Source organism: Chiloscyllium punctatum, chromosome 34 (assembly GCF_047496795.1).
Source record: "Chiloscyllium punctatum isolate Juve2018m chromosome 34, sChiPun1.3, whole genome shotgun sequence".
Taxonomy (NCBI): Eukaryota; Metazoa; Chordata; class Chondrichthyes; order Orectolobiformes; family Hemiscylliidae; genus Chiloscyllium; species Chiloscyllium punctatum.
The window spans coordinates 58,990,541-59,018,459 of NC_092772.1; the positions used below are offsets into that span (position 1 = coordinate 58,990,541).

The window sequence follows — 27,919 nt, forward strand, 5'->3', positions numbered from 1 at the left end:
TTTTGTGGAGCGGAAATTGTGTTTAAACAATTTATTGTTGTTCTTTGAAGGAACTGTAGATAAAGGTGAGCTTGTTAATGTTCTGAACTTGGACTTCCACAAGGCATGTGACAAGGTGTCATACAAAATGTTAACTTACATGCACCCCCCCCCCCGCCCCCCCCCCCCCCCCACCCCCCACACACACACACACACACACACACACACACACAAATGCAATAAAGACAGAGTCCCCATTGTCCTCACCTACCACCCCACCAGGCACTACATCATGCTTAAACACTTCCGCCAACTCCAACTAGACCCCACTACCAAGGACGCCTTTCCCTCCCCACCCCTCTCTGCCTTCCGCAAAGACCATTTCCTTTGCCAATCCTTGGTTTGTGTCCCTCTTCCCATCAACATCCCTGAAATCCCAGGTACCTTCACCTGCAACCGGAAAAGATGCAAAATCTTCTGCATACCACCCCCTTCATCTCCATCTGGGGCCCCAAACAGTATTTCCAGGTGATACAGAGGTTCATCTGCCTCTCCTCCAACATAGTTTACTGGCACCTCTGTAACCATAGTATCTGGTTATCCTGATGTGATCTTCTCTATATTGTGAGACCAAATGTAAACTTAGGGAATGGTTCGCTGAGCATCTTAGCTGGGCCAGGGGCTGACTGAACCTCTCAGCCACCATCCATTTTAATTCCCCTTCCTATTCCCTTTCTGACTTGACCGTCCTTGGTCTCCTCTATTGCCACAACAAGTCAAACCACAAATTGGAAGAACAACAACTCAACTTCCGCCTGGGCAGCCTGCAGTCCGAAGGACTCAACATTGAGTTCTCAGATTTCAAAAAAAACCTCCCTCCCCCTCCCTTCCATTTCTCTCAGCCACCTATCTGATTCATCCCTCACATCAACCAATCAGATTGCACCCTGTACCTGTCTCCACCTCACTGACCTGTCCCCTCATCCCCTTTATCTGCAGCTCCCCTTACACTCACCCCCAATACTCAAGAAGGGTTACATCTGAAACAGTGACTTCTGCACCTCCTGATGCTGCCTCACTTGCTGAATTCTCCCAGCTTCCTGTTTGTCTACTGCACACATAAAGTTATGACAAAAAAAAATCGAAGCATATTAGCATGGATAACATAAAGTTAAAGTCATTATAATTTTAGCAGAACAAAGACTGCTCTTGCTTAGCTCATTGGTTGAACAGTTGATTAGAATGGATAAAAGACTGGCTGGCCAGTTGAAATCAGAGTTTGCATAAAAAGGCCCTTTAATAATTGACAGGTTGTGATGCATGGGGTTTGTTGGGGACTGTAGTGATGCCTCAACTTTTTACATTTTATACAAATGATTTAGATGAGGGGACCCAAGGCATGAATTTGAGAGTGGCAAAAAGACAGGTCAGAAAGTATAATGTGGAATGGTCATGAGGAGGTTTCAGGCTGATTATAGATCAGCTGAGTGAGTGGCAAAGGGCTGGCAAATGAACTACAATGTGGGAAAATGTAAATTTGTTTCCTTTGGCAGGAAGAATAACAAAAGTAGGTTAAACAGAGAACAACTGCAGAATTCTGGAGTGCAGAGGGATCTCAGTGTTGTGATGCCTGACTCAAAAAGTATGAATATGCCAGCACAGCATGTAATTTGGGAGGCTAATGAAACACTGTCCTGTATTATGAGAGGACTTGAACGCAAAGTTAGGAATATTATGCTTCAATTATACAGAGCATTGGTGAGACCCCATCTCAATGTAGAGAGTATAGACTGAGTGAGTGCTACACTACTGAGGATCATTACTAATATAGTGGTGCATTGTTGGTGGGTCAGTACTGCTATTGGCTGAACTCTTTGATCCTCAATTTATCCATCATGACTTCAAAATTATTAAATACAAAATTGCAAACTTGATCTGAATGCATTGCTACGAGTAGTCCGTAATGAGAACGTTCTTCAGAGCTTAAGACATAGGAGCAGAAATTAGGCCAATCAGCCCATCGAGTCTGCTCCACCAATTGATCCTGGCGGATAAGTTTCTTAATCCATTCTCCCACTTTCTCCCCATAACCCTTGATCCTTTTGATATTCAAGAACCTATCTGTCTCAGTCTTAAACATACTCAATGACCTGCCATCCACAGCCTTCTGTCGCAATTAATTCACGACTTTCTGGCTGAAGAAGTTTTTCTTCATCTCTGTTTTAAAAGGTCTTTCCTTTACTCTAAGGCTATGCCCTCGCATTCTAATCTCTCCTACTAATGGAAGCAACCCCCAACATCTACTCTGTCCAGGCCATTCAGTATTCTGTCAGTTTCAATTCGAACCCCTCATCTTTCTAAACTTCATTGAATATAAACTCAGAGTCGTCAAATGTTCCTCATACGTTAAGCTCTTCATTCCTGGGACCATTCTCGTGAACTTCCTTTGAAAACCCCCCAGGGCCAGTACATCCTTCCTGAGATATGGGGCCCAAAACTGTGCACAGTACTCCAAATGTGGTCTGATCATACTTAATTTATTCATTACTATTTCAACTGAGATTGTCCTCAAAAGGATGGCCTTGGGAAGTGATTTATAGAATCATAGAGTTACACAGAATGGAAGCAGACCGTTTGGTCCAACTCGTGCATCCCAACTAGATATCTGAAACTGATCTCATCTCATTCCCTTAAACCTTCTTATTGGTGTATCCATCCAGATACCTCTTAAATGTTGTAATTGTACCTGCTTCTGTGTCTTCTGGCAGCTTCTTCCATACACACACCACCCTCTGTATGAAAAAGTTGCCCCTTAGGTTCCTTTTGAATCTTTCTCCTCTTAACTTAAACTTATGTCCTCTATTTTTGGACTTCCCTGCCCTGGGAAAAAGACCTTGGCTACTCAACGTGTCCATGCCCCTCATGATTGTTTATACCTCTAACAGGTCACCCCTCAGCCATAGTCATAATAATAAGAATATGCTGGTGTCCTGTTTTCCTTTTTTAAAAATTAATTCACAGGATGAAGATGTTGCTGGCTAGATAGATGGTTTCAACGTCATCATTAGATTCCTAATTCCAGATTTTATTCAAATTGCACCATCCACCTGGCAGGAATTGAACCTGGGTCCGCAAATATTATTGGGATTAACAGTCCAGTGATAGTACCACTAGGCCACCATGTCCCTGACTGATTTGGTAATGATCCTGTCTATTTAGTAACATCTAACTGAATGGTTCTGTGATATCTGGTGTGCATATTGAAAATGCTGATTTGATTACGTGTTGAGGTTCACCCACAATGTGGCAAGGATGGTATGATTTTAAAAAAAATGCACCACATCATTGTGAATGCCCATCCAGTAAAAATGAGGCTTATCAATGTTTGAGATTTCCATGTTCTTTACCTCATATCAGAGAAATTTGATCTGCTGCCAACTTGATCTCTTTATTGTATCCAGATGGTATCAGTATCTGAGGGACAACCGTCCATTCTTCTTTTCGAAGTCTGTGAAGAAGTCTCCACTGACTAATGTTGAACTCGAGAGAGATTGACTGCAAACCTCAAAGGCTTACTTCCACTGAATCATTGGTTTTTGAATTGAAAAGCAAGATTATAAAGAGTTGCTGGACAATCATTAATATAGAGTTAAAAGGAAAGGACAGGTAGATAAGAGTTTAGGTTATTGGAGAATCTTGAAGGAGGAGAGGGAGAAGCAGGAGTTTTAAGGAGGTGAAAAGTTGATGTTTAGAGGAGAAGGGAGTGAATAGGAGACTCAAAAGAGAAAGGACCAGTTCCTGAACAGTGAACAATCACACTGTTGACTGGAATGAGAGCCAGGAGGTTATGTTGGGTGATCAATGGTTTAGTGGGAACTGAATCCAAGGAAGTGGAGCAGGCTTTCATTGATGGTGAGCTCAGAGAGGACTTGAGAGACCATAGGAGAGAAATAGTGAGAAAGGAGACTTCTGGGCAAGGGGAATAGTCACAGACCATTGATCCAGTGGATGAGTGAAAAGGAGGGAACCAACACCAAGTTGAATGTGTCTGTCTAATCCTGATAGAAGTTTGATAAAATTCAAAAGACATTGACAATCATAATGGAGAGACGGGACCTTGCTGTTGGAAACAAAGTTGTTTAAAATTAAATCCAGACAGAAATATCTCAGATGCCAACACTCAACTCTGTGAAATGACATCACCTCTAAGAAACTCCAGTATATGATCTCGAGAGATTTCAAACTATTTCTTGGGGGTGATTTTGGCAGATTTTAGGAAGATAAGTTGGAGTTTTAATGGTTCCCTCGATCTGTGTTGCCCCACATGAGTGTTATTTAGTTTTGCTCTGTTTAAATATTCCCATACACAGCCTCCTCCTGAAAATTCCAGTTCGCATAGATATCATTGTCCTGATTTGCATTGATATGATGATTCGTTTTCATTTCCTCAACTTTCCTCTGAAATAGAAACAGAGAGGAGAGAAGCAACAACCAGAATGATCAGTGTTCAATATTATTGACCGCAATAAATATTAATTATCAATACTGAATGAGGGTGAATATCGATACTAAATGGTGGGGGGGTGTTGATTATTGATACTGAATGGCGTGCAGTTTGATTATCGATACTGAATGGTGTGGGCTTTGAGCGATTCTGAACCGTGTGGATTTTATTATCAATACTGAACGGTATCGGGTTTGATGATCAATACTGCACAGTCTGGGATTTGATTATCCATACTGAATGGGATATGGCTACCAATATTGAACAGTGTGCAGTCTGATGTGTGCTCCTGAATATGTGTGGCAATAAATTAATGAGTGGGAGATTGAATTTTGAGACTGAATAATGTGGGAATGATTATCGATACTGAATGCTTTATGGTTTGGTTATCGATGTTGATCATTGTGAGAGTTACCAATACTGAATTAGATTTAATTATTGATACCGAAACAGGTTTGATTATCGATACCGAATGATGTGGCCTTGACTATTTATAAAGGCTGGTATGGGGTTAGAATGTTCATGCTGTATGGTCTGGGTTTTGATTATTGATAAATAATGGTTTGGGGTTTGATTACTGATATGGAGCAGTGTGGGGTTTGATTATTTATACTGAATAGGGTTTGTTGATTTATACTGAATGGGGTTTGATTATCAATACTGAATGGGGTGTGATTATCAGTACTGAACTGTATGGGATTCGGTTATCGCTACAGAATCGCTATTGATACTGAATGAGCTTTGATTGGCGTTACTGAATGGTGTGGAGATGATTATTGATACTGAACAGAGTAGAGTTTGTTAACCAATATTGAATGGAGTTCAATTATTGACACTGATCGAACTTTGATTATCAATACTGAACGGTATGGGATTTGATTATTGGTAGTGAATGGCTTGATTATCAATACTGAACAGTATGGCGTTTGATTATCAATACTGATCAGTGTGGGATTTGATTATCAATACTGAACAGTATGGCATTTGATTATCAATACTGAACAGTGTGGGATTTGATTATTTATATTGAATAGTGTATGATTATTGATAGAAAACAGCATGGAGTTTGATTATCGATCGTGAATCAGGTTTAATTATCGATACTGAACAATGTGGCTTTGAATATTCATAAAGATCAGGTTGGTGTATAAATATCACTGCTGTACAGTGTGGATTTTGATTATTGATAAATTACAGTGTGGGATTTGATTATTAATAATGACAGTCTGAGGTTTAATTACTGAAACAGAACAATATGGAGTTTAATTAATGATACTGAATGGTATGGAGTTTGATTATCGATATTGAATGGTGTGGGGAGTGATTTTCAATACTGATTGGAGTTTGATTATTGATACTGAATGAACTTGATTATCGAACTGTGTGGAGATGATTATCAATTCTAAATGGGATATGATTATCGATATTGAATGGGTTGGGGTCCGATGCGCGCTCCTGAACATGTGTGGGATTAGATTAATGATTCTCGGGGAGGATGATTATCAACACTGAATGGTTTGGGGTTTGGTTATCAATACTGAATGGTTTGGGGTTTGCTTATCAACACTGAATGGTTTGAGGCTTGGTTATTAATGCTGAACAGTTTGAGGTTTGGTTATCAACACTGAATAGTGTGGGATTTGATTATCGATACTAAATCAGGTTTGATTATCCGTACTGAAAGATGTGGCCTTGACTGTTAGTGCATAAAGGTCCGTATGCGCTTTGAATATTAATATTGTATGGTCTGGTAATTATTGATAAATAATGGTGTGGAGTTTGATTGTCAATACTGAACAGTATTAGGGTTTAATTATCTATATTGAATGGAGTTTGTTGACTGAATTTTGAATATTATGGTTTTAATTATCAACACTGAATGGACTTTGGTTTTCAATACTGGGTGGGTGAACTTGTTGATACTGAACAATATTGGATTTGACTGTCAACACTGAGCAGTGTTGGGTTTGACGATCAATACTGAGCAGTTGAGTTTGATTATCGATACTGACAGTGATGGGTTGGATGATCAACACTGAATGGGGTGGAGTTTGATTATTGATACTGAACATGGTGGACTTTGATTATCAGTACAGAACAAGGTGGGGTTTGATTATTGATTCTGAATAGTGTACATCCTGCATTTTGTTTTGAGTTAGGGTTGAGCTGTGCCATTGATTCCAGACACAAGACTAGACCAGACACTTCAATATCAGACCCAGAAGAGGAGGTAAGTGACGCGGTATCCTGTGGCATGTGACTCACTTTCTGACTCTCACAGTTTTCAGAAGTAATGCCTTGATATTCATGTGTACAACGTCTAGCTTTAGTTTCTTGTTTCATCATCCTTCCCTCCTGTATTAGAAACAGAATGGACACAGCAAAAATGAATAGGATCTGGATCTGCTCTAGTTATTGTTAGAAGAAGTTCCAGATTATCTAACTCCCCTTCTTGTAAAGAAATACATCCTGACATCACACCTGTATGCCCTGGCTGTGATTTTTAAGGATCCTGTTCCTGATCCAGACTTTTCCCTAGACCTCTTCATCGGATGGGATAGACTCTGCACTCTGGAGTCCTTAAATAATTGGAAACATTTTGGTTTGATCACAAGGAAACCTGTCCATGAAATTTGAATGGAATGATGTTCTGCTGGATAAACTTGAGCTCTACACCCAGATCACATGAATAACTAGAAACCTTTGAAAGCGTCCATCATTGGAAATTGCCTTTGCAAGTCACAACATCAACAAAGGAAAATGTTGGTCATGGCAATGAATTCCAATAATTGTATTACTTACCCTTGACCTGTCTGACTGTTCTCCTGGGGTGTTTCTGCTAACATTCTTGGTGTGGGCTGAATGGTCTCTTCCTGTGGTTCTCATTCTGTGTGTATTGAATTGAAAACAGTAGATGTTTCATTCTGGGTCAGATCAGGAAGTTGAGAAGGAAGTGAAATGCTTTTATGCTGATATGCAGGACCTTTATCTTTCGTTTTTTGTAAAATGTTAATCCTTACATCCTGACTCTGTGACGATATTGCAGTGCACAATGTACAACTTACAGATTGGCCAAGGACCAAAGGCTAAAATACTTAGTAAAAGACTCACTTCACCCAAGAATTCCTAAAGACCATCAAAGACACTAAAATAGAAGAGAATGAAATAATGGTCTCCTTTGATGTAACAGCCCTGTTCGCATCAATCAACATCAACCTGGCCAAGGAAACACTGACGACATTATTCGAAGACCCAAAGACACATGCACCAAACACCACCAACTTCATCAGCAAGGACAGTTTAGTCAAGCTAGTGGACCTATGCCTTACCACCCACTTCACCTTCAACAACAAAACCTACAGACAAATCAACAAAACACCCATGGATCTCCAATATCCGGGTTCTTAGCAGAGACAGTAATGCAGACACAAATGCTCTGCCAACTGTCAAACCCAAACTTTGGGTCCACCATGTGGATGACACCTTTGTCATCACTAAATGAAACAAATTAGAGGAAACCTTCAAGACCATCAATAATACCCTTTAGTGGCATAAAATTCACTAAAGAGGAGGAAAACAACAACAAAATGCCATTCCTAGATGGCACAGTAGAGTGAATAGCCAATGGGGAAACTTCAAACCAGCATCTACAGGAAAACAACACATGCGGTACCAAATATTGAACAACAGGAGCAATCGCCCCAACATCCACAAGCAAGGCTGCATCAGAACATTATTTCAATGAGCCACCACATACTGCAGCACAGAGCAGAGGAAAATCACCTACGCAGAGTATTCAAAAAGAATGAGTAACCAATGGACACAGTCCGCCAATTTCTCAGCGGCAAACCCAAACAAGCAGACAAAACATGTCCAGAAACCCTAGCTACTCTCCCCTACATCAAAGATATCTCAGAAATTACTGCCAGATTACTCAGGCCCCTTAGCATCATAGTAGCCCACAAACACCAACACACTAAAGGAGCAGCTAATGAATTTGAAAGAACCTATACAGACAACAAGCAAAACTAATGTCATTTACAAAATACCGCCCAAGGAATGTAACAAACACTACATTGAACAAACAGGCAGAAAACTAGCCACCAGGATACATAAACATCAACTAGCCACAAAATAACCTGACCCTCTCTCACTAGCATCCTTACATACAGATGAGAAAGGACACCACTTCGACTGGACAACACATCCGTCCTAGGACAAGCCAAACTGAGACAAGCACAAAAATTCTTAGAAGCATAGCATTCCAACTGAAACTCTATCAACAAACACACTGATTTGGACCCGATTTTTCTACCCCCTGAGAAAAAGAACAGGACATGACATCACTATAGGAAATGACCACCACAGGAAATGAATTCACCAACCCAAATAAACCCAAACCTATAAATAGAAAGCAGGGATCATCAGCAATGCTTTGTCTGGAGGCTCACTGAAGAAGTTACCTAGTATGATGACAAAATGTCTGAAAATAAACCTTCTAGCTCAGCGATCAAACCTACATCCATTGCAGCGTAAGGCGAGACAGTCATTGACATTGTGTGATTTTTACTTCTTAAACTCAATCAGGTAGCTAGCTAATGAAGGAGAAGCGCTGTGAAAGCTTGGACTTCCAAATAAAGCTGTCAGACTATAATCTGCTATTGTGTGATGTTTAACATTGTCTACCCCAGCCCAACACTGCACCTCCACATCACTGAGTTTCAGTTCACTGCTCGCTCCAGAGGGTGAAGAAGAAATTTCCCAAAGATCAGATGTTACATAGTGCTGTTTAACACAGTGAGAAACTGGACAATGTACAAGATGATGAGGGAGAGAGAGAGAGAAAGAGGGGGAGACACAAAGCAGCAGTAGAAAAAGGAAGTTGAATGAATCAGGGATAATGGAAAGGGAGGCATCCAGTTAAGAAAGAGAGGCTTGCATTTATACCATCCTTTTCACAACCTCATGATGTTATAAGACATTTTATAATCTGGCTGGCTGACTTGGGAAGTTACAGTACTGAGGGTGGGCTGCATTGTTGGATAAGATGTGAAACCAACCCCCAAGTATTGTTGTGAATGATCTTGTGACCACAATTTGAACAAAGTGCAGTGGATTGTCTCCTGACTGCAGCAATATTGCTATGTAAGGCTGGGCAGACACTGACATTGAGTTAAAGTTCACAGCCCCCTCCAAAGGGAAAAGAAAGATCAGAAACCAAAATATATCCATCTACCAGCGTCACTAGAAACAGATTATCTGGATCATTGTCACTTCACTATTTTTGGGAGGTTGCTGCATGTAAATTGACTGCTATGTTTCCTCTAACACAACACTTGAGAAATACTTAGAGGACTGAGAGATGCTATGGGATAAAACTGTAGAATTGCAAATTCAAGAACAGCAAATTGAAGCTTGGCACTTACTTTCTCACACACTTGTAGATGAAGAATCCACTCAGTCCAATACTCAAAGTGATTCCAGCTGCTAAAAATCCCGCTTTCCATTCACGAAAATCTCTACCTGGAAAAGCAGGCAGCGGGTGACTCCAAAACAGTTTTAAAATGATGCTCAGTCTTACATGTAATTGTTCTATTGTGCCTTACTATTCACAAATGTTAAAAGTTAAAAAAAATGTGAAATCCCAAACCACCTATTTTAGACCCAGGTTGATAGAAAGCAGGGACCAGATGTTTGTATTTCACAAGAATCACTATTTCTTACAAGTCATTCTATTCTGGGAACAGGTAAACAATCTAACTAAATTCAGTAACCTCGATAAGTTAAAACTCTAAAGCCTGTTTATAAACTCCTCATTTTCCAAGTGAAAAAAAAATGCATGGGTGGAAGGATAACATGAAAAACAGTTCTGTAGTCTTTATTCTCAAGACCAATTGTGTTGGTTCTTACTGATCTGAAGGTTCTTCCTCATCCCTCCTTTCTCCTGAATGCCTCCACTGCTTTGCAAGAGGCACACTTATGAATTATTGCTGACTTATCTCATTCAAAGTCACAACTTTCAGCATCTGCTTTTGGAGATCCGCTCCTTCCCCAGGCGTGGTATGATAGGGAGGCATGAGACACTGTATTTATAAGTAAAAAGCGAGCATCTTTAAAACTAGCTCTCCGTATCGAATCTTTAAACAGGAGGTAGGCTAATGATTGAAGTGCAAAATTCAGATTCCTTTCAAGTCTTTGTCCCTAGATAATTAAATGTTTTAACAATGTACAAGGGATGATATCTCAGGTTAGACAATGCACTTTAGGTGTGAGGTGCCACTTCAATTCTCTCTCTCTGTCTCTTTCACTCTCTGTATAAAATCCTCATTATCTAGGGGCAAAGGCTTGAAAAGTATCTGGATTTTGAATTGATTAAAGGAGCCAACAAGGGCAGGTAGCTTTAAAGTTAAGTTTTTAGCTCATAAATATTGTCTTATACCTCCCTATCATTACCATGCCCGAGGAAGGAGCAGAGCTCTGAAAGATTGCAATTTTAAATAAACCTGTTGGACTATAACCTGGTGTTGTATGATTTTTGACCTGACTTACCTATCTATCTTCCTTCCCATCCATTCACTCCATCGTCCCCACCAACCTAGCACAATCACCTCCTACTTACATCCACCTATCGCCGTCTCACCTATCTTCTTCGCCCCCCCCCAACCTTTCCCTCACCCATCTACTTATCTCTCAGCCCCTTTCCTCCTTCACATTCCTGATTTTTGCCCGAAACTCTCCTGCTCCTCAGATGCTGCCTGACCTGCTGAGCTTTTTCCATGACCACACTTTCGACTCTAATCTAAAGTTAGAACAGTAACACAATCGACAATATATGTGCAATGTACATCCAAATTTCCAAAATCCCATAGATTTCTCAGCAACACTCCAAAATATTAATGGTCCTGTGGATTGTAAAATCTCATTCAAACTTTACATGGGGCTCCAGTTCCCCACTTTCTGAATTATTAATAAAGCATAAACCTCTTCTGAACACCCAATATAGCATCAAAGCCTGAGTCCTAACTGCGTCATTTAGCCTCATCTACTAGCTTCCAGAACCTTGTTTGGTTCATTACTTCACTTAGCTTTAATACTGCTCCTGGAATTAATCCTAAACTTCAACCAGACAGAATCAGGATCCTTCCATAACTTTCTCAGCAGCACAGCTAATGATACTTTTCTTGCACGGAGCCAGCTCCTGTTTCTCACAGTCTCACTTTCTCCCCCATTAACTGTTGAACTGATTCAAACTTAGATTCAGACCCTTGAACTGATCTGAGTGAGATATTAAAAATGTTGCAACAAACCCTGCCTTCTCAGCGTTATTGTAAGTAGCAGCCACTGAAATTCTTATTCCACTGACACAAATCAAATTTCATCACAAATAAATGTAGAACCCAGGGGGCAGGTACCTGCACGTTCCATGCAGCATTTTCTTAACAAAGAGTTTCCATTCTATCCACTTTGAATTAAAGCTCATATTTATAGTTCAGTGCACCAGAGAGAACCAATCACTTTCGTCTGCAGGGAAATACAAATGTATTCATATGTGTGTGAGCAATTTTGAAGTCTTGTGTATACTCACATTCCACAACGATAGTTAAGGATCCTTCCATTATTCCATGTTCATTCTCTGCCACACACTGATAGTCTCCCATCTCCATGCATGTAATGGAAGAAATCTCCAACCACAGCTCATTGTTGGAACTTGTTCTGTTCATTATGACATTAAGACGTCTCCACGTCAGGTTTGAAGCTGGAAAGCTCTCAACAGAGCAGATTATCACTGCAGATTTCCCTTCAATTATGTTGATTGATGAAGCTTTAATCACAGCAGGAGAAGTAATTGAGAGATTCCGTGGTGAGTCTAAAAACAAGGGAAGTGAATATTGTGAGCAAAGTGCACAGCAAGACTCCATATCTATCTAGTAGTTGAGAGATCCTGCAGTGCATCTGAAAGCAAAGAGAGATCAGTTCACACTTTTTCAGTGTAAGGAACTTTGAGAGACTCTGAGAACAAGAAAAAAAGTGACATCAGTGTCAGTTACTTCATGCATGTAATGCAGACAGACACTTTAGTTCAGTATCAGAGGTTCAGTACCAAAGGAGTGCCACATTGTCAGAAGGTCAGTACTGAGACAGCACTGCCCTGTCGGAAAATCAGTACTGAGGGACTGCTGCGCTGTCTGATGGTGAGTTCTGAGGGGATGGCATATTGTCAGAGGGTTATTGTTGAGGGAGTGCTGCACAGCTGGAAATAACATCTTAGTCATCAATCGTAGTCCCAGATGTTTTCTCAAGAAATTTAACTGATCCTTTGGCACCATTTAGTCGTGAGTTCTTAATCTGAAACTGAGAATAGAGTGCCAGATGCTCTGAATAGTGGCAATCTCATACAGAATGCCATTCTACTCTTTCTTTACAGAAGGAGAATGTATTTGTGACAAGAGATTCTGATCAACACTGCTTCAGAAATGCGACCAAACTGCCATTCTGACTGCCTATGAAGATCAGATTCAGAGACGAGGAAGAAAGCAGCGGGTTTGGTGTGGGTGAAATATGGTGTCAGGTCCTGAGTGAGGGAATGGGGGGAGCAGGACAAAGAGTGAGCATGTGAAAGAGAGGTTTCAGTTCAGGATTGGGGCTGGGAGAGAGCGCGGGTGACTGGTGAGGGACTGGGACTGGCGATAAGTGTATTTGTTGATGGGGGAGGTGATGTGGAGGTGGGTAAGTATAGAGTCAGTTGAATTGTTCCTCAGGAAAAAGGTCAGTAAATAATCTAACTTTCCCTCAATAACTATTTTACTTAATTCCATCAGAATCTTTGACTTCTCCTATGTAAATAGGTAAGTTCAAAGGTTACGTGAAAAGGCAAATTACTGAGTCAAATCTTAAATTTCTAACACAGAACTGTTGGAGTCTTGTTTCTGGATTAGTGGTGCTGGAAGAGCACAGCAGTTCAGGCAGCATCCAAGGAGCAGCTAAATTGACGTTTCGGGCAAAAGCCCTTCATTAGGAATAAAGGCAGTGAGCCTGAAGCGTGGAGAGATAAGCTAGAGGAAGGTGGGGGGTGGGGAGAAAGTAGCATAGAGTACAATGGGTGAGTGGGGGAGGGGATGAAGGTGATAGGTCAGGGAGGAGAGGGTGGAGTGGATAGTTGGAAAAGGAGATAGGCAGGTAGGACAAGTCCGGACAAGTGATGGGGACAGTTACTGAGCTGGAAGTTTAGAACGAGAGTGAGGTGGAGGAAGGGGAAATGAGGAAACTGTTGAAGTCCACATTGATGCCCTGGGGTTGAAGTGTTCCGAGGCGGAAGATGAGGCGTTCTTCCTCCAGGCGTCTGGTGGTGAGGGAGCGGCGGTGAAGGAGGCCCAGGACCTCCATGTCCTCGGCAGAGTGGGAGGGGGAGTTGAAATGTTGGCCACGGTGCGGTGGCGTTGCTTGGTGCGGGTGTCCCGGAGATGTTCCCTAAAGCGCTCTGCTAGGAGGTGCCCGGTCTCCCCAATGTAGAGGAGACCGCATCGGGAGCAACGGATACAATAAATGATATTAGTGGATGTGCAAGTAAAACTTTGATGGATGTGGAAGTCTCCTTTAGGGTCTTGGATAGAGGTGAGGGAGGAGGTGTAGGCGCAGGTTTTACAGTTCCTGCGGTGGCAGGGGAAAGTGCCAGGATTGGAGGGTGGGTTATTTTGGGGTGTGGACCTGACCAGGTAGTCGCGGAGGGAACGGTCTTTGCAGAAGGCGGAAAGGGGTGGGGAGGGAAATATATCCCTGGTGGTGGGGTTTTTTTTGAGGTGGCAGAAATGTCGGTGGATGATTTGGTTTATGCGAAGGTTGGTAAGGTGGAAGGTGAGCACCAGGGGCGTTCTATCCTTGTTACAGTTGGAGGGATGGGTCTGAGGGCGGAGGTGCGGGATGTGGACGAGATGCATTGGAGGGCATCTTTAACCATGTGGGAAGGGAAATTGGTGTGTTCTGTGGTGGAACTGGTCCTCCTGGGAGCAGATACGGCGGACGCGGAGGAATTGGGGATACGGGATGGCATTTTTGCAAGAGGTAGGGTGGGAAGAGGTGTAATCCAGGTAACTGTGTGAGTCAGTGGGTTTGTAAAAAAATGTCAGTGTCAAGTCAGTCATCATTAATGGAGATGGAGAGGTCCAGGAAGGGGAAGGAGGTGTCAGAGATGGTCCAGGTAAATTTAAGGTCAGGGTGGAATGTGTTGGTGAAGTTGATGAATTGCTCAACCTCCTCACGGGAGCACGAGGTGATGCCACTGCAGTCATCAATGTGGGGGTATCAATGTGGACTTCAACAGTTTCCTCCTTTTCCCTTCCCCCACCTCACCCTAGTTCCAAACTTCCAGCTCAGCACTGTCCCCATGACTTGTCCGGACTTGTCCTACCTGCCTTATCTCCTTTTCCACCTATCCACTCCACCCTCTTTCCCTGACCTATCACCTTCATCCCCTCCCCCACTCAGCCACTGTACTCTATGCTACTTTCACCCCACCCCCACCCTCCTCTAGCTTATCTCTCCACGCTTTAGTCTCACTGCCTTTATTCCTGATGAAGGGCTTTTGCCTGAAAGGTCAATTTCGCTGCTCCTTGGATGCTGCCTGAACTGCTGTGCTCTTCCAGCACCACTAATCCAGAATCTGGTTTCCAGCATCTGCAGTCATTGTTTTTTCCTTGTTGGAGTCTTGTCCCTAAGAGCAATGTCCATCTGTGCTGCAGCCAAGCCTTAGTGTATTAAATATGGCTCCACTGATGGACAATATTGAAGCAATAATCTTGACTGAGCTAACAACTATGTAGGAAATAAATTTGGAATAGGTTTGCTCACATGCTGTGGTCACATGATCAATTCAAATGGGCATAACATTTTCAATTAGAAAGATTTGTGGAAATAGACAATCTTTGCTGAATCCCATGGGAACACGCTGAGCAATCAGAGTCATTTTGCCAGTTCTCAATGTTATCTGTTAAATGAGACATTTAACGGTTCCTGCTGCCAGGACATAGTCTGTGCAAACCACCATCCTCCATTCAGCAGCCCTTTCACTTGCTTTGTGAATTGTTTTTTTCCTTGATAGAGTATTTTCTTGTGTTTCGGTCCTAATGAGTGCAAGAGGCAAGACTTCAAATAGATGCCTCTTTTCAGCAATTATTACAGTTCTCTATGGTCAGTTTGTATTTGTAAAAAACTAGAGCGCTGCTTGTGGGACCTTGCTTTGCCTATTTAGCTTGTTGTTCCATTGTAGAATGAATGAAGTCCATACTTACATTGCACTGTCAGTGTGAGGGTCTCCTCTGAAGAAAAGGTTGGATAACTCAATTTGCAGGTGAGAGTTTGTCCCTGGTGTCTGAGTGATGGTGTCAGGCTCAGAACAGAAGTATAGGTCAGAGTGACACCATGCTGAGTTACAGTGTTTGACACTGATCCATGAGTGTCCCAGGTTAAGACAGGAGTTACTCTAATGCATGTTGTGTTGAATGTGCAGCTTAGATTCACTTGCTTTCCTGCGATAATTTCCTCAGGGACTATCATGGGTTTATCTGTGAAATCTAACACAATAGATCCTTTTAGGTAAATATAACATGAAGCGTCAACTCAAATAGAAATCACAGTCCTAGAAAGCACTTTTCCCAGCATGATATAAGAACTGAGTACAATTAATACAAATAAAGACTTCCTTTGTTTCTGACTTGAAGTGTATCTCACTTGGTTAAACACATTTTCACTCTGACACCCATGATTGAACAGTACTGGGTGAGGTGGGGGAGCAGCTCAGAGTCCATGGAGAACAGGCTCCTCACATTCTTCAAAATCTGCCATATTCCAATTAAATCCTGCATGCAGCAGGGCAGCACCTATTTGGAACAATCTCAGCCAGAAAAATGGAACATGCAATCAGATTTTTGTCAAAATTCTGGTTTTGGAGCTTGCTGTGCAATATTTGGCTGCTGTGAATTCTTCATGGCAGCAGCAACTCCAATTAAAGAATGACTTTATTGTCTATAAAACTCTTTGGAATACCCTGAGATGGTGAAAGGCGTGACAGGAAAGTGAGTCTATTTTGTCTTTTTAAGACCTTTAAACAGGATTAGAGAGATAAGTAAGAGTGGGTCACCTTATAGCATTGATGGACTTAGTCAATACATTGAATCATTAATCTTCAAGTCAGTATCAGAGGTTTATCCAGGACTGAACTGGAAGCTACCTCCCGGTTACTGAAAATCAGACATGGGTTTATCACACACTGGTTTTGTGTTAATGTTGTCACAATTTATGTTGTTTCCCGTTGAGTGTTGGATGTGAACTATTGAGCAATTATAACACAGCACTTACTGGAAACATGAAGCTGGGTTGCAGGATAATAGTTAAAACTGGGGCCATTTTCAAATTCTACTCTGAAAAAATAAGGTCCTGCATCTTCTCGTCTGATATTGGTTATAATCAGGGAACAGTTTCCATCTTTGAGGTTTCCAGACAGCCGGGTCCGATTGTGTAACCGTGGCAACTCGTGATTGTGATCCTTGGAGTGAAAGGCTATGGGAGCCCAGGGCTTCAGGTTCTCACTGTTAAACCAGACTCCATTACGTGGTTCATTTTCCAGACATGATGGATAATTGTAATGACAAGGAATCTGTGCACAGGAACCTTCCTGCACTGTCACCTCTTGGGGAGTACCATGTTTCCACTCCTGTGACAGTCCAGCTGGGGAGAGAAACATTAGTATTTAGTATCAAGTGGCTTGTAGACTCCAAATTTACAGATGAGATTGGATTGAGGGATGGTCAGTGCTGAGGTGGATTAGAACAAATTATTAGAAGGCATGATAAACTTGCAGATCACGCTTGTAATTAGCAAAATGTGTTCCAACATTGTATTTATATGACACACTCAATTTACAAAATATAGAACATAGAACCGTTCTGAGGAAAGGTCACCAGGACCGAAAGTTAACTCTGATTTCTCTGCACAGGTGCTGCCAAATCTGCTGAGCTTTTCCAGCAATTTATCTTTTTGTATAGAACAGTAAGCACAAGAACAGGCTCTTCAATCCACAATGTTGTACTGAACATGACACCAACTTACACTAGTCCCTTCTGTCTGTCCTTGGTCCATATCCCTTCATTTCTTGCATATTTATGTGCTATCTAAACGTCCCTTAAACACCCCAATTGCATCTGCTCCACCACCATACCTGGCAACGCATTCCAGATTCTTATCACTCAATGTGTAAAAAACTTGCATCTCACATCTCTTTTGAACTTTGCCCACCTCACCGTTAAATTCATGCTCCCTGGTATTAGATATTTCAACTCTGGGGGAAAAAGCATTCTTACCATCAACCCTATCTATGCATCTTATAAATTCATAGAATTCTGTCAAGCCTCCCCTCAGCCTTCGCTGCTCCAGAGAAAGCAAACTGAATTTTTCTGGCCTCTCCTGATAGCTCACACCCTCGCATCCAGGCTGCATCCTGATAAATCTCTTGAGCCTACTCTCCAAAGCCTCTGCATTCTTCTTGTGATCTGGTGACTAGAATTGAACACAATACTCCATGTGTGGCCTAAACAAAGTCTTACAAAGCTGCATCATGTACTCAATTCCTCCAACAAATAAAGGCAAGCATGCCATATGCCTTCTTCACCACCCTATCCATTTGCGTGGCCACTTTCAGGGAGTTAAGGACTTGAACCTCAAGATCCCTCTCTACCTTACTGCTGTTCAGAGTCCTGCCATTAACTGTATGCCTTTCCTTACCATTTAATCTCTGAAAATAGTACCTTACACTTACTCAGATTAAACTTCATCTTCCATTTCTTCATCCATATCTGCAATTGATCTGCATCCTGCTGTATCCTTTGACAACATCCTACGCTGTCCACAACTCCACTGAACCTTGTGCCTTCTGCAAACTTAGTAACCCCCCCCCCATTCAATATTTTTATCCAAGTCATTTTATATAAATTACAAACAACAGAGGTCCTCATACCAATCCTTGCTGACCTCCAGCCAGAAAACACCCTTCCACCACTATCCTCTGCCTTCTATGGCCAAGCCAATTCTTAATCCAAGCAGCCAAAATAACATGTATCCCATGTATCCATGCTGACTGTCCCTAATTAGGCCATGCTTTCCCAAATGCGCGTAAATCCCATTCTTAAGAAATCTCTCCAATAGTTTCCCAACCACTGATATGAAACTCACCAGGCTATAGTTTCCTAGATTATCCCCCAAGAAGGGATTCTTGAACAGAGCAACAATATTAGCTACTCGTCAGCCCTCTAACCTCTCCAGTGACTAGTGAGGATGCAAAGATCTTGGTCAAGACCCCAGCAGTCTCCTCTCTTAGCTTTCACAATAACTTGAGGGAAGATATCATTGGGCCCTGGGGACATATCCATGGTAATGTTCTTCAAGAGAACCAACACCACGCCTTTCTTGATCTCAATGTGTCCTGGAATATTAGCATGCTCCACACTAATCTCCCTGTCCCAAGTTATTTTTAAAAAACCATAGGAAAAGTATACCAAGTCACATGAAGTGATATTAGGGCAACTGATGAAAGGCCAAGGTGGTATTTGTGGAAAGGCAGATTACGAGAGAGATGCAAACAGTTTGCATAGGGTTATTGATTTGTTAAGTCAGTGGACGAAAGTTTGGCAAATGGAATATGTTGTGGGAAAATGCAAAATTGTTCACTCTGGAAGAGAGAACTGAAGAACAGAGTATTTTTCAATGGATAAAAATTGCAGGAAACTGCAACACAAAGGGTCGTATGGATACTTGTGCACAAAACGCAGAAAGCTAACAGACATGGGCAGCAAAGGATCAGGAAGGCAAATGGAATGTTGGTCCTTATTTTAAGGGGGTAGGAGGATAATTGTACAAGGTGTTGGTGAGATCACATCTGGAGTACTGCAAGCAGATTAGATTCTCTCATGTAAGGAAATATATCATTTCATTCGAGGTAGTTCAGAGAAGGTTCACTAGGATGATCCTTGGTATGGCGAGGTTTTTTTTGGAGCAAAGGCTGAACAGTTTGGGACTCTACTCACTGTAGTTTTCAAAAAAGAGAAGTCATCTCATTGAAACAAATAAGAAAAGACTTCTCAGGTAAATACTGAGATAATGTTTCCTCTACGAAGAAAGTCTGAGACAAGAGGGCCTAGTTGCAGAATAAAAAGGCACCTATTTAAGACTCAGATAAGGAGGAATTTCTTATGTTGGAGAGTTGGAGGTTTTTTGACCTCCTTGCTACAGAGAGGTGTGGGGCAGTGCCTTGTACATATTTAAGACCGAAATGTGTAGATTTTTGATTAGTTGAGGAATCAAGGGTTACAGAGAAAATTCAGGAAGTAGACATGAGGAATATTGGATCCGCCATGATCTTCCTGAATGGCAGAGCGGGCTCAATGGGCAGAATGGCCTACTCCTGTTCCAATTTCTTATGGTCTTAAGGTCTTAAGCAGGATATCAGAAGAGAATGGCAGGGAGGTGAGGGAGGGAATTCCTGAACTCCAGGCTCCAGGCAGCTAGAATGTCAATCCACCAATGGTGGGACGAGTAAAGACAAGTCTCTACCCAAGGACAGAACTCTGGATCTCCCATGGAGCTGAAGGAGATGATAAGAAGAGGGAAGTAACGAGGATGTGAATTAGGGAGCATAATTTAAGCTGAGAGGAGAAAGATTCAATCGGGGCCAGGGGGGTGACTTTTTCACACAGTGGGTGGTTTATATGTGGAATGAACTGCCAGAGGAAACAACAATTACCACAATAAAAAGTCTTTTGGACAGGTACATAAATTGGAAAGGTTTAGAGGGATATGGGCCAAATGCAGGCAAATGGGACTAGTGTTTCTGAAATTTGGTCAGTATGGACGAGTTGGACTGAAAGATCTTTTCCTGCAGTATGACTCTGTGATTCTATGCTTGACGAGGAATGAGTATAGGACAGCACCTGCAGTGGATAGTAGCAGGTCAGGACTTGCTGTAAAATGAGATTTGGGTGTCCTGGACTTTCTACAGGGTAGAATGTGGAAGACCAGCCAGGAGTGTGTTAGAGCAGTGACACATGATGAGCTGAGACGGAGTTTGAAATTTCTGAAGATGGGAAGTCTTTTGTTGCAGATGCTGAGGGAGGGAAGCAGTGAAGATATCCTGGTGAGAGCAATCTTATGGCATTCTTATGATGATGGAAAAGGACTTTGAAATAAAGGTGAAAGCGCTTAAATATTCAGAGGAGAATGTTCCAGAGGAGGTGGTCAGGTCGCAGTGCAGCAAAGAACAAAGAAGATTACAGCACAGAAACAGGCCCTTTGGCCCTCCAAGCCTGCATCCATCCAGAGCCTCTGTCTAAACCTGTTGCCTACTTTCTAAGGGTCTGTATCCCTTTGCTCCCTGCCCATTCATGTATCTGTCAAGAAATGATGCTATCATCTGCCACCTCTGCTGGCAACACATTATAGGCATCCACTACCCTCTGTGTAAAGAACACTCCATGTATATCTCCCTTAAACTTTTCCCCTCTCACCTTGAACTCGTGACCCCTAGTAACCAAGACCCCACTCTGGGAAAAAGCTTCTTGTTATCCACCTGTCTATACCTCTCATGATGTGCTAGGCCTCAATCAGGTCCCCCCTCAATTTCCATCTTTCCAATGAAACTAATTCTAACCTACTCAACCTCCCTTCATAGCTAGTTCCCTCCATACCTGGCAACATCCTAGTGAACCTCCTCTGCACCCTCTCCAAAGCATTCACATCTATTTGGTAATGTTGCGACCAGTATTCTAAATGTGGCCGAATCAAAGTCCTATACAACCGTAACATGACCTGCCAGCTTGTGTACTCAATGCTCCATCCAATGAAGGAAAGCATGCTGTATGTCTTCTTGACCACTATCGACCTGCATTGCCACCATCAGGAAACAATGGGCCTGAACACTCAGATCTCTCTGTACATCAACTTTCCCCAGTATTTTTCTATTTACTGTACAGTTCGCTCCTGAATTGGACCTTCCAAAATGCATCACCTCGCATTTGCCTGGATTGAACACCATCTGTCATTTCTCTGCCCAACTCTCCAATCTTTCTATATTTTGCTGTATTCTGTGACAGTCCCCTTCATTTTCTGCTATCCACCAATCTTTGCGTCATCTACAAACTTGCTAATCAAACGACCTATACCTTCCTTGAAATCATTTATGTATATCACAAACAACAGTGGTGCCAGCACGAATCCCCGTGGAAACCACTGGTCACAGTTCTCCATTTTGAGAAACTCTCTTCCACTACTCCTGTTGCCCAGCCAGTTCTCCATCCATCTAGCTAGTACACCCTGGACCCCATGTGACTTCACCTTCTTCATCAGCCTACCAGGATGATCTGATGATAAATGCCACATGGTCACCACACGAGTCTCTGGGGATGGTGTTGCTGGATGATGCAAGGAAGGGAGGATGCATTAAAATTCATTGTCTGCAGCTCAGTTTCGGTTCAGGTTCTGATGTGGATGCTATCACCTGTCCTAAGTTTGTGGATTTGGGAGAACAAACAGGTGAAACCCTGAAAGCTGTGTCACCTGATTAACACAGCTATGAAACTAACAATTCTGACCTGATAGTGTGTCCTCTCCCTTTGAATGTATAATAGGGTTGTCAAGTAATTATAACTTAGCACTTACCAGACACTTGAAGCCGGGTTACAGGAAAGTAGTTGTAACTATTCACGTTGTCAAATTCTATCCTGAAATAATAAGGTCCTGCATCTTCCAGTGTGATGTCTTTTATAATCAAGGAACAATCTCCATCTTTCAGGTCTCCAGACAACCAAGTTCGATGACGGAACCGTGCCAACTCGTGACTATGGTCCTTGGAATGAAAGGCTGTTGATGATGTTTCCCCATTTTCATTATTAAACCAGATTCCAATGCGCGGTTGGTTTGTCAGATGGGAAGGGTAAGTATAATGACATGGAATTTGTGCACAGGAACCTTTGTGTACCATCACCTCACCTGGAGTGTGGACTTTCCACTCTTGTGCCAGTCCAGCTGGGGGGAGAAATATCAGTATTTAGCACTGGATTCCCTGTAGATCCACCAGTTTTGATATTCACGTCTTCCATCACTGGTACAGAGTGCCTGCAGTGTGGACCATCTACAGGACACACAAAAACCTGACCAAGGTTATGCAGTTGATGGAGGGAACCCTGGACACAGGAGTGGACAACTTCACTCTACATTGGCTCAAAGTTCTCATGCCCCTGTTTAGTAATGCCAGTTTTCCATCCAACAGAGTGTCCAAAACATGTGCCAATGGAGATAACATTCTATGCTGATTTACAGGGCAGCACAATGAATGAGGAACCCTCAGAAGCCACAACTTATCACCATGATGAATCACTAATTTGTCACAGCTCCCAGATACCTTTTAAATGTTGTAATTGTATCAGCCTCCTCCACTTCCTCTGGCAGCTCATTCCATACTCATACCACCCTCTGTGTGGAAAAGTTGCCCCTTTGGTCTCTTTTATATCTTTCTCCTCTCACCCGGAACCTATGCCCTCTAGTCCTGGACTCCCCCACCGCAGGGGAAAGACCTTGCCTGTGTATCCTACTCATGCCCCTCATGATTTTATAAACCTTTGTAAGGTCACCCCTCAGTCTCCGATGCTCCAGGGAAAATAGCCCCAGCCTATTCAGCCTCTCCCTACAGCTAAAATCCTCCAACCCTGGCAACCTTTTCATGTTTCACAAGTTTCTGTTAGGAAGGAGACCAGAATTCCAAAAGTGCCCAAGCTAATGCCTTGTTCAGCCACAACATGATCTCCCAATTCCTATACTCAATGCTCTGACTAATAAAGGAAAGAATGCCAAATGTCTTCTTCACTATCCTTTCTACCTGCGACTCTGCTTTTAAGGAACCAAGAACCTGCACTACAAGGTCTCCTTATTCAGCAACCCTCCCTAGGACCTTACCATTAAGTGTACAAGTCCTGCTCTGATTTGCTTTTCCAAAATGCAGCATCTCGCATTTATTTAAATTAAACTCCATCTGCCACTCCTCAGCCCATTAGACTATCTGATCAAGATTCCCTTATAATCTGAGGTATCCTTCTTTGCTGTCCTCTACATCTCCAATTTTGGTGTCATCTGCAAACTTACTAACTATGTCTCTTTTGTTCACACCCAAATCATTTATATGAATGAACAACAGCAATGGACTCAGCACCGATCCTTGTGGCACACCACTGGTCACAGGCCTCCAGTCTGAAAAGCAACCCTCCACCACCACCCTTTGTCTTCTACCTTCGAGCCGGTTCTGTATCCAAATGGCTAGTTCTCACTGTATTCCATGAGATCTAACCTTGCTAAACAGTCTCCCATGAAGAACCTTGTTGAATGCCTTACTCATGATCTAAGGCAGTGATTTTTAAACCGTTTTGTTTGAAGAACTCCTTTTTAGATGGTTTCACAACTCGACTCTCAATCACATTTTATGATACAGTTTCAAATTCCTAACATAAGTGTACTGTCTTGAAGACAGTTTTAATTGTGGGATTTAGGAGGCCAGCAATCACTTGGAGGACTATTTGAGGACAATGTCATTGATGTAAACAATGACGAGACAGACCAGCAAGACCAAGAATTGCAGATAATTGTGAATCCATTGGATTAGATATAACAGCTATCTGATGAAGGAACAGCATTCCAAAACCTACCAAGTGGAAGTAGTCATGGTTCTGGGAGGTGGTGTCTGAGAATCTTTGGCAAATTTCTGCAGTGCATCTTGCAGATAGTACACACTGCTGCTCCTTGAGCATTGGGGATGGATGGAGTGGAACTGCTATTCAAGACCGAAATAAGGAAGAATTTTGAATGTTTGGACATGTCCGCACCTGAGACTGGTGATAGATGGGTCATTCAATATATTCAGTGCTAAGACAGGAAAAGCTTTGATTGACAAGAAAGACATGGGGGTGGGGGCAGGCAGGAAAGTGTAGTGCATTTCACAATTGGATCAACTTATTGGCTTATTTCTCAGGCTGGGGGGGGGGGCTCCACTTCCTACCTGATGAAGAAGCAGTGCTCCAAAAGCTTGTATTTCCAAATAAACCTATTGGACTATAACCTGATGTTAGGTAAAAACAATGACTGCAGATGCTGAAAATCAAATACTGGATTAGAGGTGCTGGAAGAGCACAGCAGTTCAGGCAGCATCCAACGAGCAGCGAAATCAACGTTTCGGGCAAAAGCCCTTCATCAGGAATAAAGGCAGTGAGCCTGAAGCATGGAGAGATAAGCTAGAGGAGGGTGGGGGTGGGGAGAGAGTAGCATAGAGTACAATGGGTGAGTGGGGGAGGAGATGGAGGTGATAGGTCAAGGAGGAGAGGGTGGAGTGGATAGGTGGAAAAGAAGATAGGCAGGTCGGACAAGTCAAGGAGACAGTGACTGAGCTGGAAGTTTGAAACTAGGATGAGGTGGGGGGAAGGGGAAATGAGGAAGCTGTTGAAGTCCACATTGATGCCCTGGGGTTGAAGTGTTCCGAGGTGGAAGATGAGGCGTTCTTCCTCCAGGCGTCGGGTGGTGAGGGAGCGGTGGTGAAGGAGGCCCAGGACCTCCATGTCCTCGGCAGAGTGGGAGGGGGAGTTGAAATGTTGGGCCAGGGGGCGGTTTGGTTGATTGGTGGGGGTGTCTCGGAGATGTTCCCTAAAGCGCTCTGCTAGGAGGCACATCCATCAAAGTTTCACCTGCACATCCACCAATATCATTTATTGTATCCGTTGCTCCCGATGTGGTCTCCTCTACATTGGGGAGACTGGGCGCCTCCTAGCAGAGCGCTTTAGGGAACATCTCCGAGACACCCGCACCAATCAACCAAACTGCCCCGTGGCCCAACATTTCAACTCCCCCTCCCACTCTGCCGAGGACATGGAGGTCCTGGGCCTCCTTCACCGCCGCTCCCTCACCACCAGACGCCTGGAGGAAGAACGCCTCATCTTCCACCTCGGAACACTTCAACCCCAGGGCATCAATGTGGACTTCAACAGTTTCCTCATTTCCCCTTCCCCCCACCTCATCCTAGTTTCAAACTTCCAGCTCAGTTACTGTCTCCTTGACTTGTCCGACCTGCCTATCTTCTTTTCCACCTATCCACTCCACCCTCTCCTCCTTGACCTATCACCTCCATCTCCTCCCCCACTCACCCATTGTACTCTATGCTACTCTCTCCCCACCCCCACCCTCCTCTAGCTTATCTCTCCATGCTTCAGGCTCACTGCCTTTATTCCTGATGAAGGGCTTTTGCCCGAAACGTTGATTTCGCTGCTCGTTGGATGCTGCCTGAACTGCTGTGCTCTTCCAGCACCATTAATCCAGTATAACCTGATGTTGTATGATTTTTAACTTCATCCACCCCACTTCAACACTGGTACCTCCACATCATGGCTTCCATCTAGAAGTACAAGGGCAGCAGGTACATGAGAACACCGCCACCTTCATGTTCCCCTCCAAAGTTACTCACTTTCATGCCTTGATAATATATCACCATTCCTTCAGTGTCACTGTGTCAAAATTCTGGAATTCCCTCCCTAAGGGCGTTGTAGATCTACCTACAGCATATGGACTGCAGCAGCTCAAGAAGGCAGCTCGCCCACACCTTCTGAAGGAGCAGTGAGGAGTGGGCAATAAATGCTGGACTCAGCCAGCAATGCCCATGTTTCATGAGTTATTAAAAAATTGCTGATTTGGAAGCTCTCGTTCTTGATTGACGTATCCAAACTGAGTGCTCCGCTCATCCCCAAGTATCTCAGCTGTCAGCCTCCTAGTGTACTGCATCACCACCACTCAACTGAAAGGAAATCAGAGGTTGGTTGCTGAAAACCATAATAACTGAGAGATTCTGTTATCTTGAAAAGGGGCAAGTGTTGGGGAGTTCTGGAAGAGGATATCTTCTGAGCTACACTTTCATTAATTAATCCAAAATTAAGTTTTTCATTTCTCCTGTCTTCAACTCCCACTTTCTTGTTTCGCACTCACTCTCAGTTTCTCCCACTCTCGCTCCCAGTGATAGAGTGAATCTACTGAGGACCCCTTGGAAAGTATTGCCCTCAATTTGATCATATTGCCTGTTTGAAACCGCTTTGGATTCTCATTGACTGAGGGATTTCTCTGAGTCTTCATTATCTGAGGAATGTGTTTGGAACTCCATATACTAAGGGATCTCTTAATCCTCATTGTCTGGGGGAATCTCTTTGGCTTATTACTATTTAAAGGATCCCTTTGGATTCCCTTTGTCTGAGAAATTTCTTTCGGCCCTCATTGACTACTTACTCTTTTCGGATCCTCATTATTTCTGTGGGATCTCTTTGGATCCTCATTGCCTAAGGGATTATTTCTGATCCAACCCCCATATTCTTGTATTGTTGATTTTGATATGACTTTGGAGACTGACTGTTCCCCAAGCTCAGCACTGGTAAGGAACTTAAATCACTGGATTTCGGAATTATATGGCATAGATGGAGACCATTCCATCCATTTTACCTGAGTCAGATCTTTGAAAGGCCTCTCAAATTAATCCCCATGATACCCTCTTTCCCCCACAGCCCTGAAAATGTATTCCTTTGCAATATTCTTTTAATTCCTGCTCTTCAAACTTCCTCTCCACTCTGATTCCACTGCCCTCTCACGCAGCAACTAATTGATCTCCTCTGGAGCTGCAATGTTTTCAGAGTCTGCAAATTTACACAGTGCAGCAGATCAGAGACAATCAGGATAACTTCTCTCTTGTCTATCCTAGGAGCTGCTGGAGGTCATTTAGAATAAAATTGGCAAAAGACACAAATTTCAGGCAGAGTTAACAGAGTTCTGGTTTCAAGATCCACATTACCCTCCAGTTTTTATCCAATTGTCCCTGTCACCCCACATGCACTGACCTACATTTGTACCTTGTCTGTCAACACCTCAGTTTTATGATTATCTCCATCTATTTCCAAGCCCTCCACTGTCCTACTCCCTATCTCTATAACTTCCACCAACTGTTGGACCCTTTGAGATCTCTATCCTCCTCTATTGCTGTTGTTAGACTAGGAGCCAATGTATATCAGTGATCATGGAGTGATGTGTGAACTAGACTTGGTGTGAATTTGTATGCTGGTTCTCTGCAAAATTGGTTCCCAACCAGAGCTCAATAAGAATGATCATTTTCAAAACTATTAACCACAAAGCTGTCTGCGCTGACAATGACATTACCTTGAAGAAGTAACAGCAGGAAGTAAGATTTCCCAATCATTGTGCACTCCCAGATATTTTATCAGCTTCTGAAAAAGAAAGAAATTAACAAGACCTTACCTACTGAGAGATCAGAATTGCTTTGAGGCAATGTCTTCACAGACTTGAGCCATATGCCCTGATGTTACTCAAAGT

General features: G+C 42.8%; 1 protein-coding gene across 1 annotated transcript; it reads right to left on the minus strand.

Moving 5' to 3' along the window:
* Positions 1 to 214: 214 nt before the first annotated feature.
* LOC140458892 (sialic acid-binding Ig-like lectin 13) lies at positions 215 to 27,817 on the minus strand. The gene is made up of 9 exons (XM_072553632.1): positions 27,746 to 27,817; positions 22,181 to 22,546; positions 16,835 to 17,203; positions 15,769 to 16,050; positions 12,069 to 12,350; positions 9,910 to 10,006; positions 7,286 to 7,370; positions 6,749 to 6,838; positions 215 to 4,437 (listed from the first exon to the last, which is right to left on the minus strand). The coding sequence occupies exons 1-9, from the start codon at positions 27,783 to 27,785 to the stop codon at positions 4,330 to 4,332; spliced, it is 1,719 nt and encodes a 572-aa protein (XP_072409733.1). The 5' UTR covers positions 27,786 to 27,817; the 3' UTR covers positions 215 to 4,329.
* Between the last annotated feature and the right edge of the window lie 102 nt (positions 27,818 to 27,919).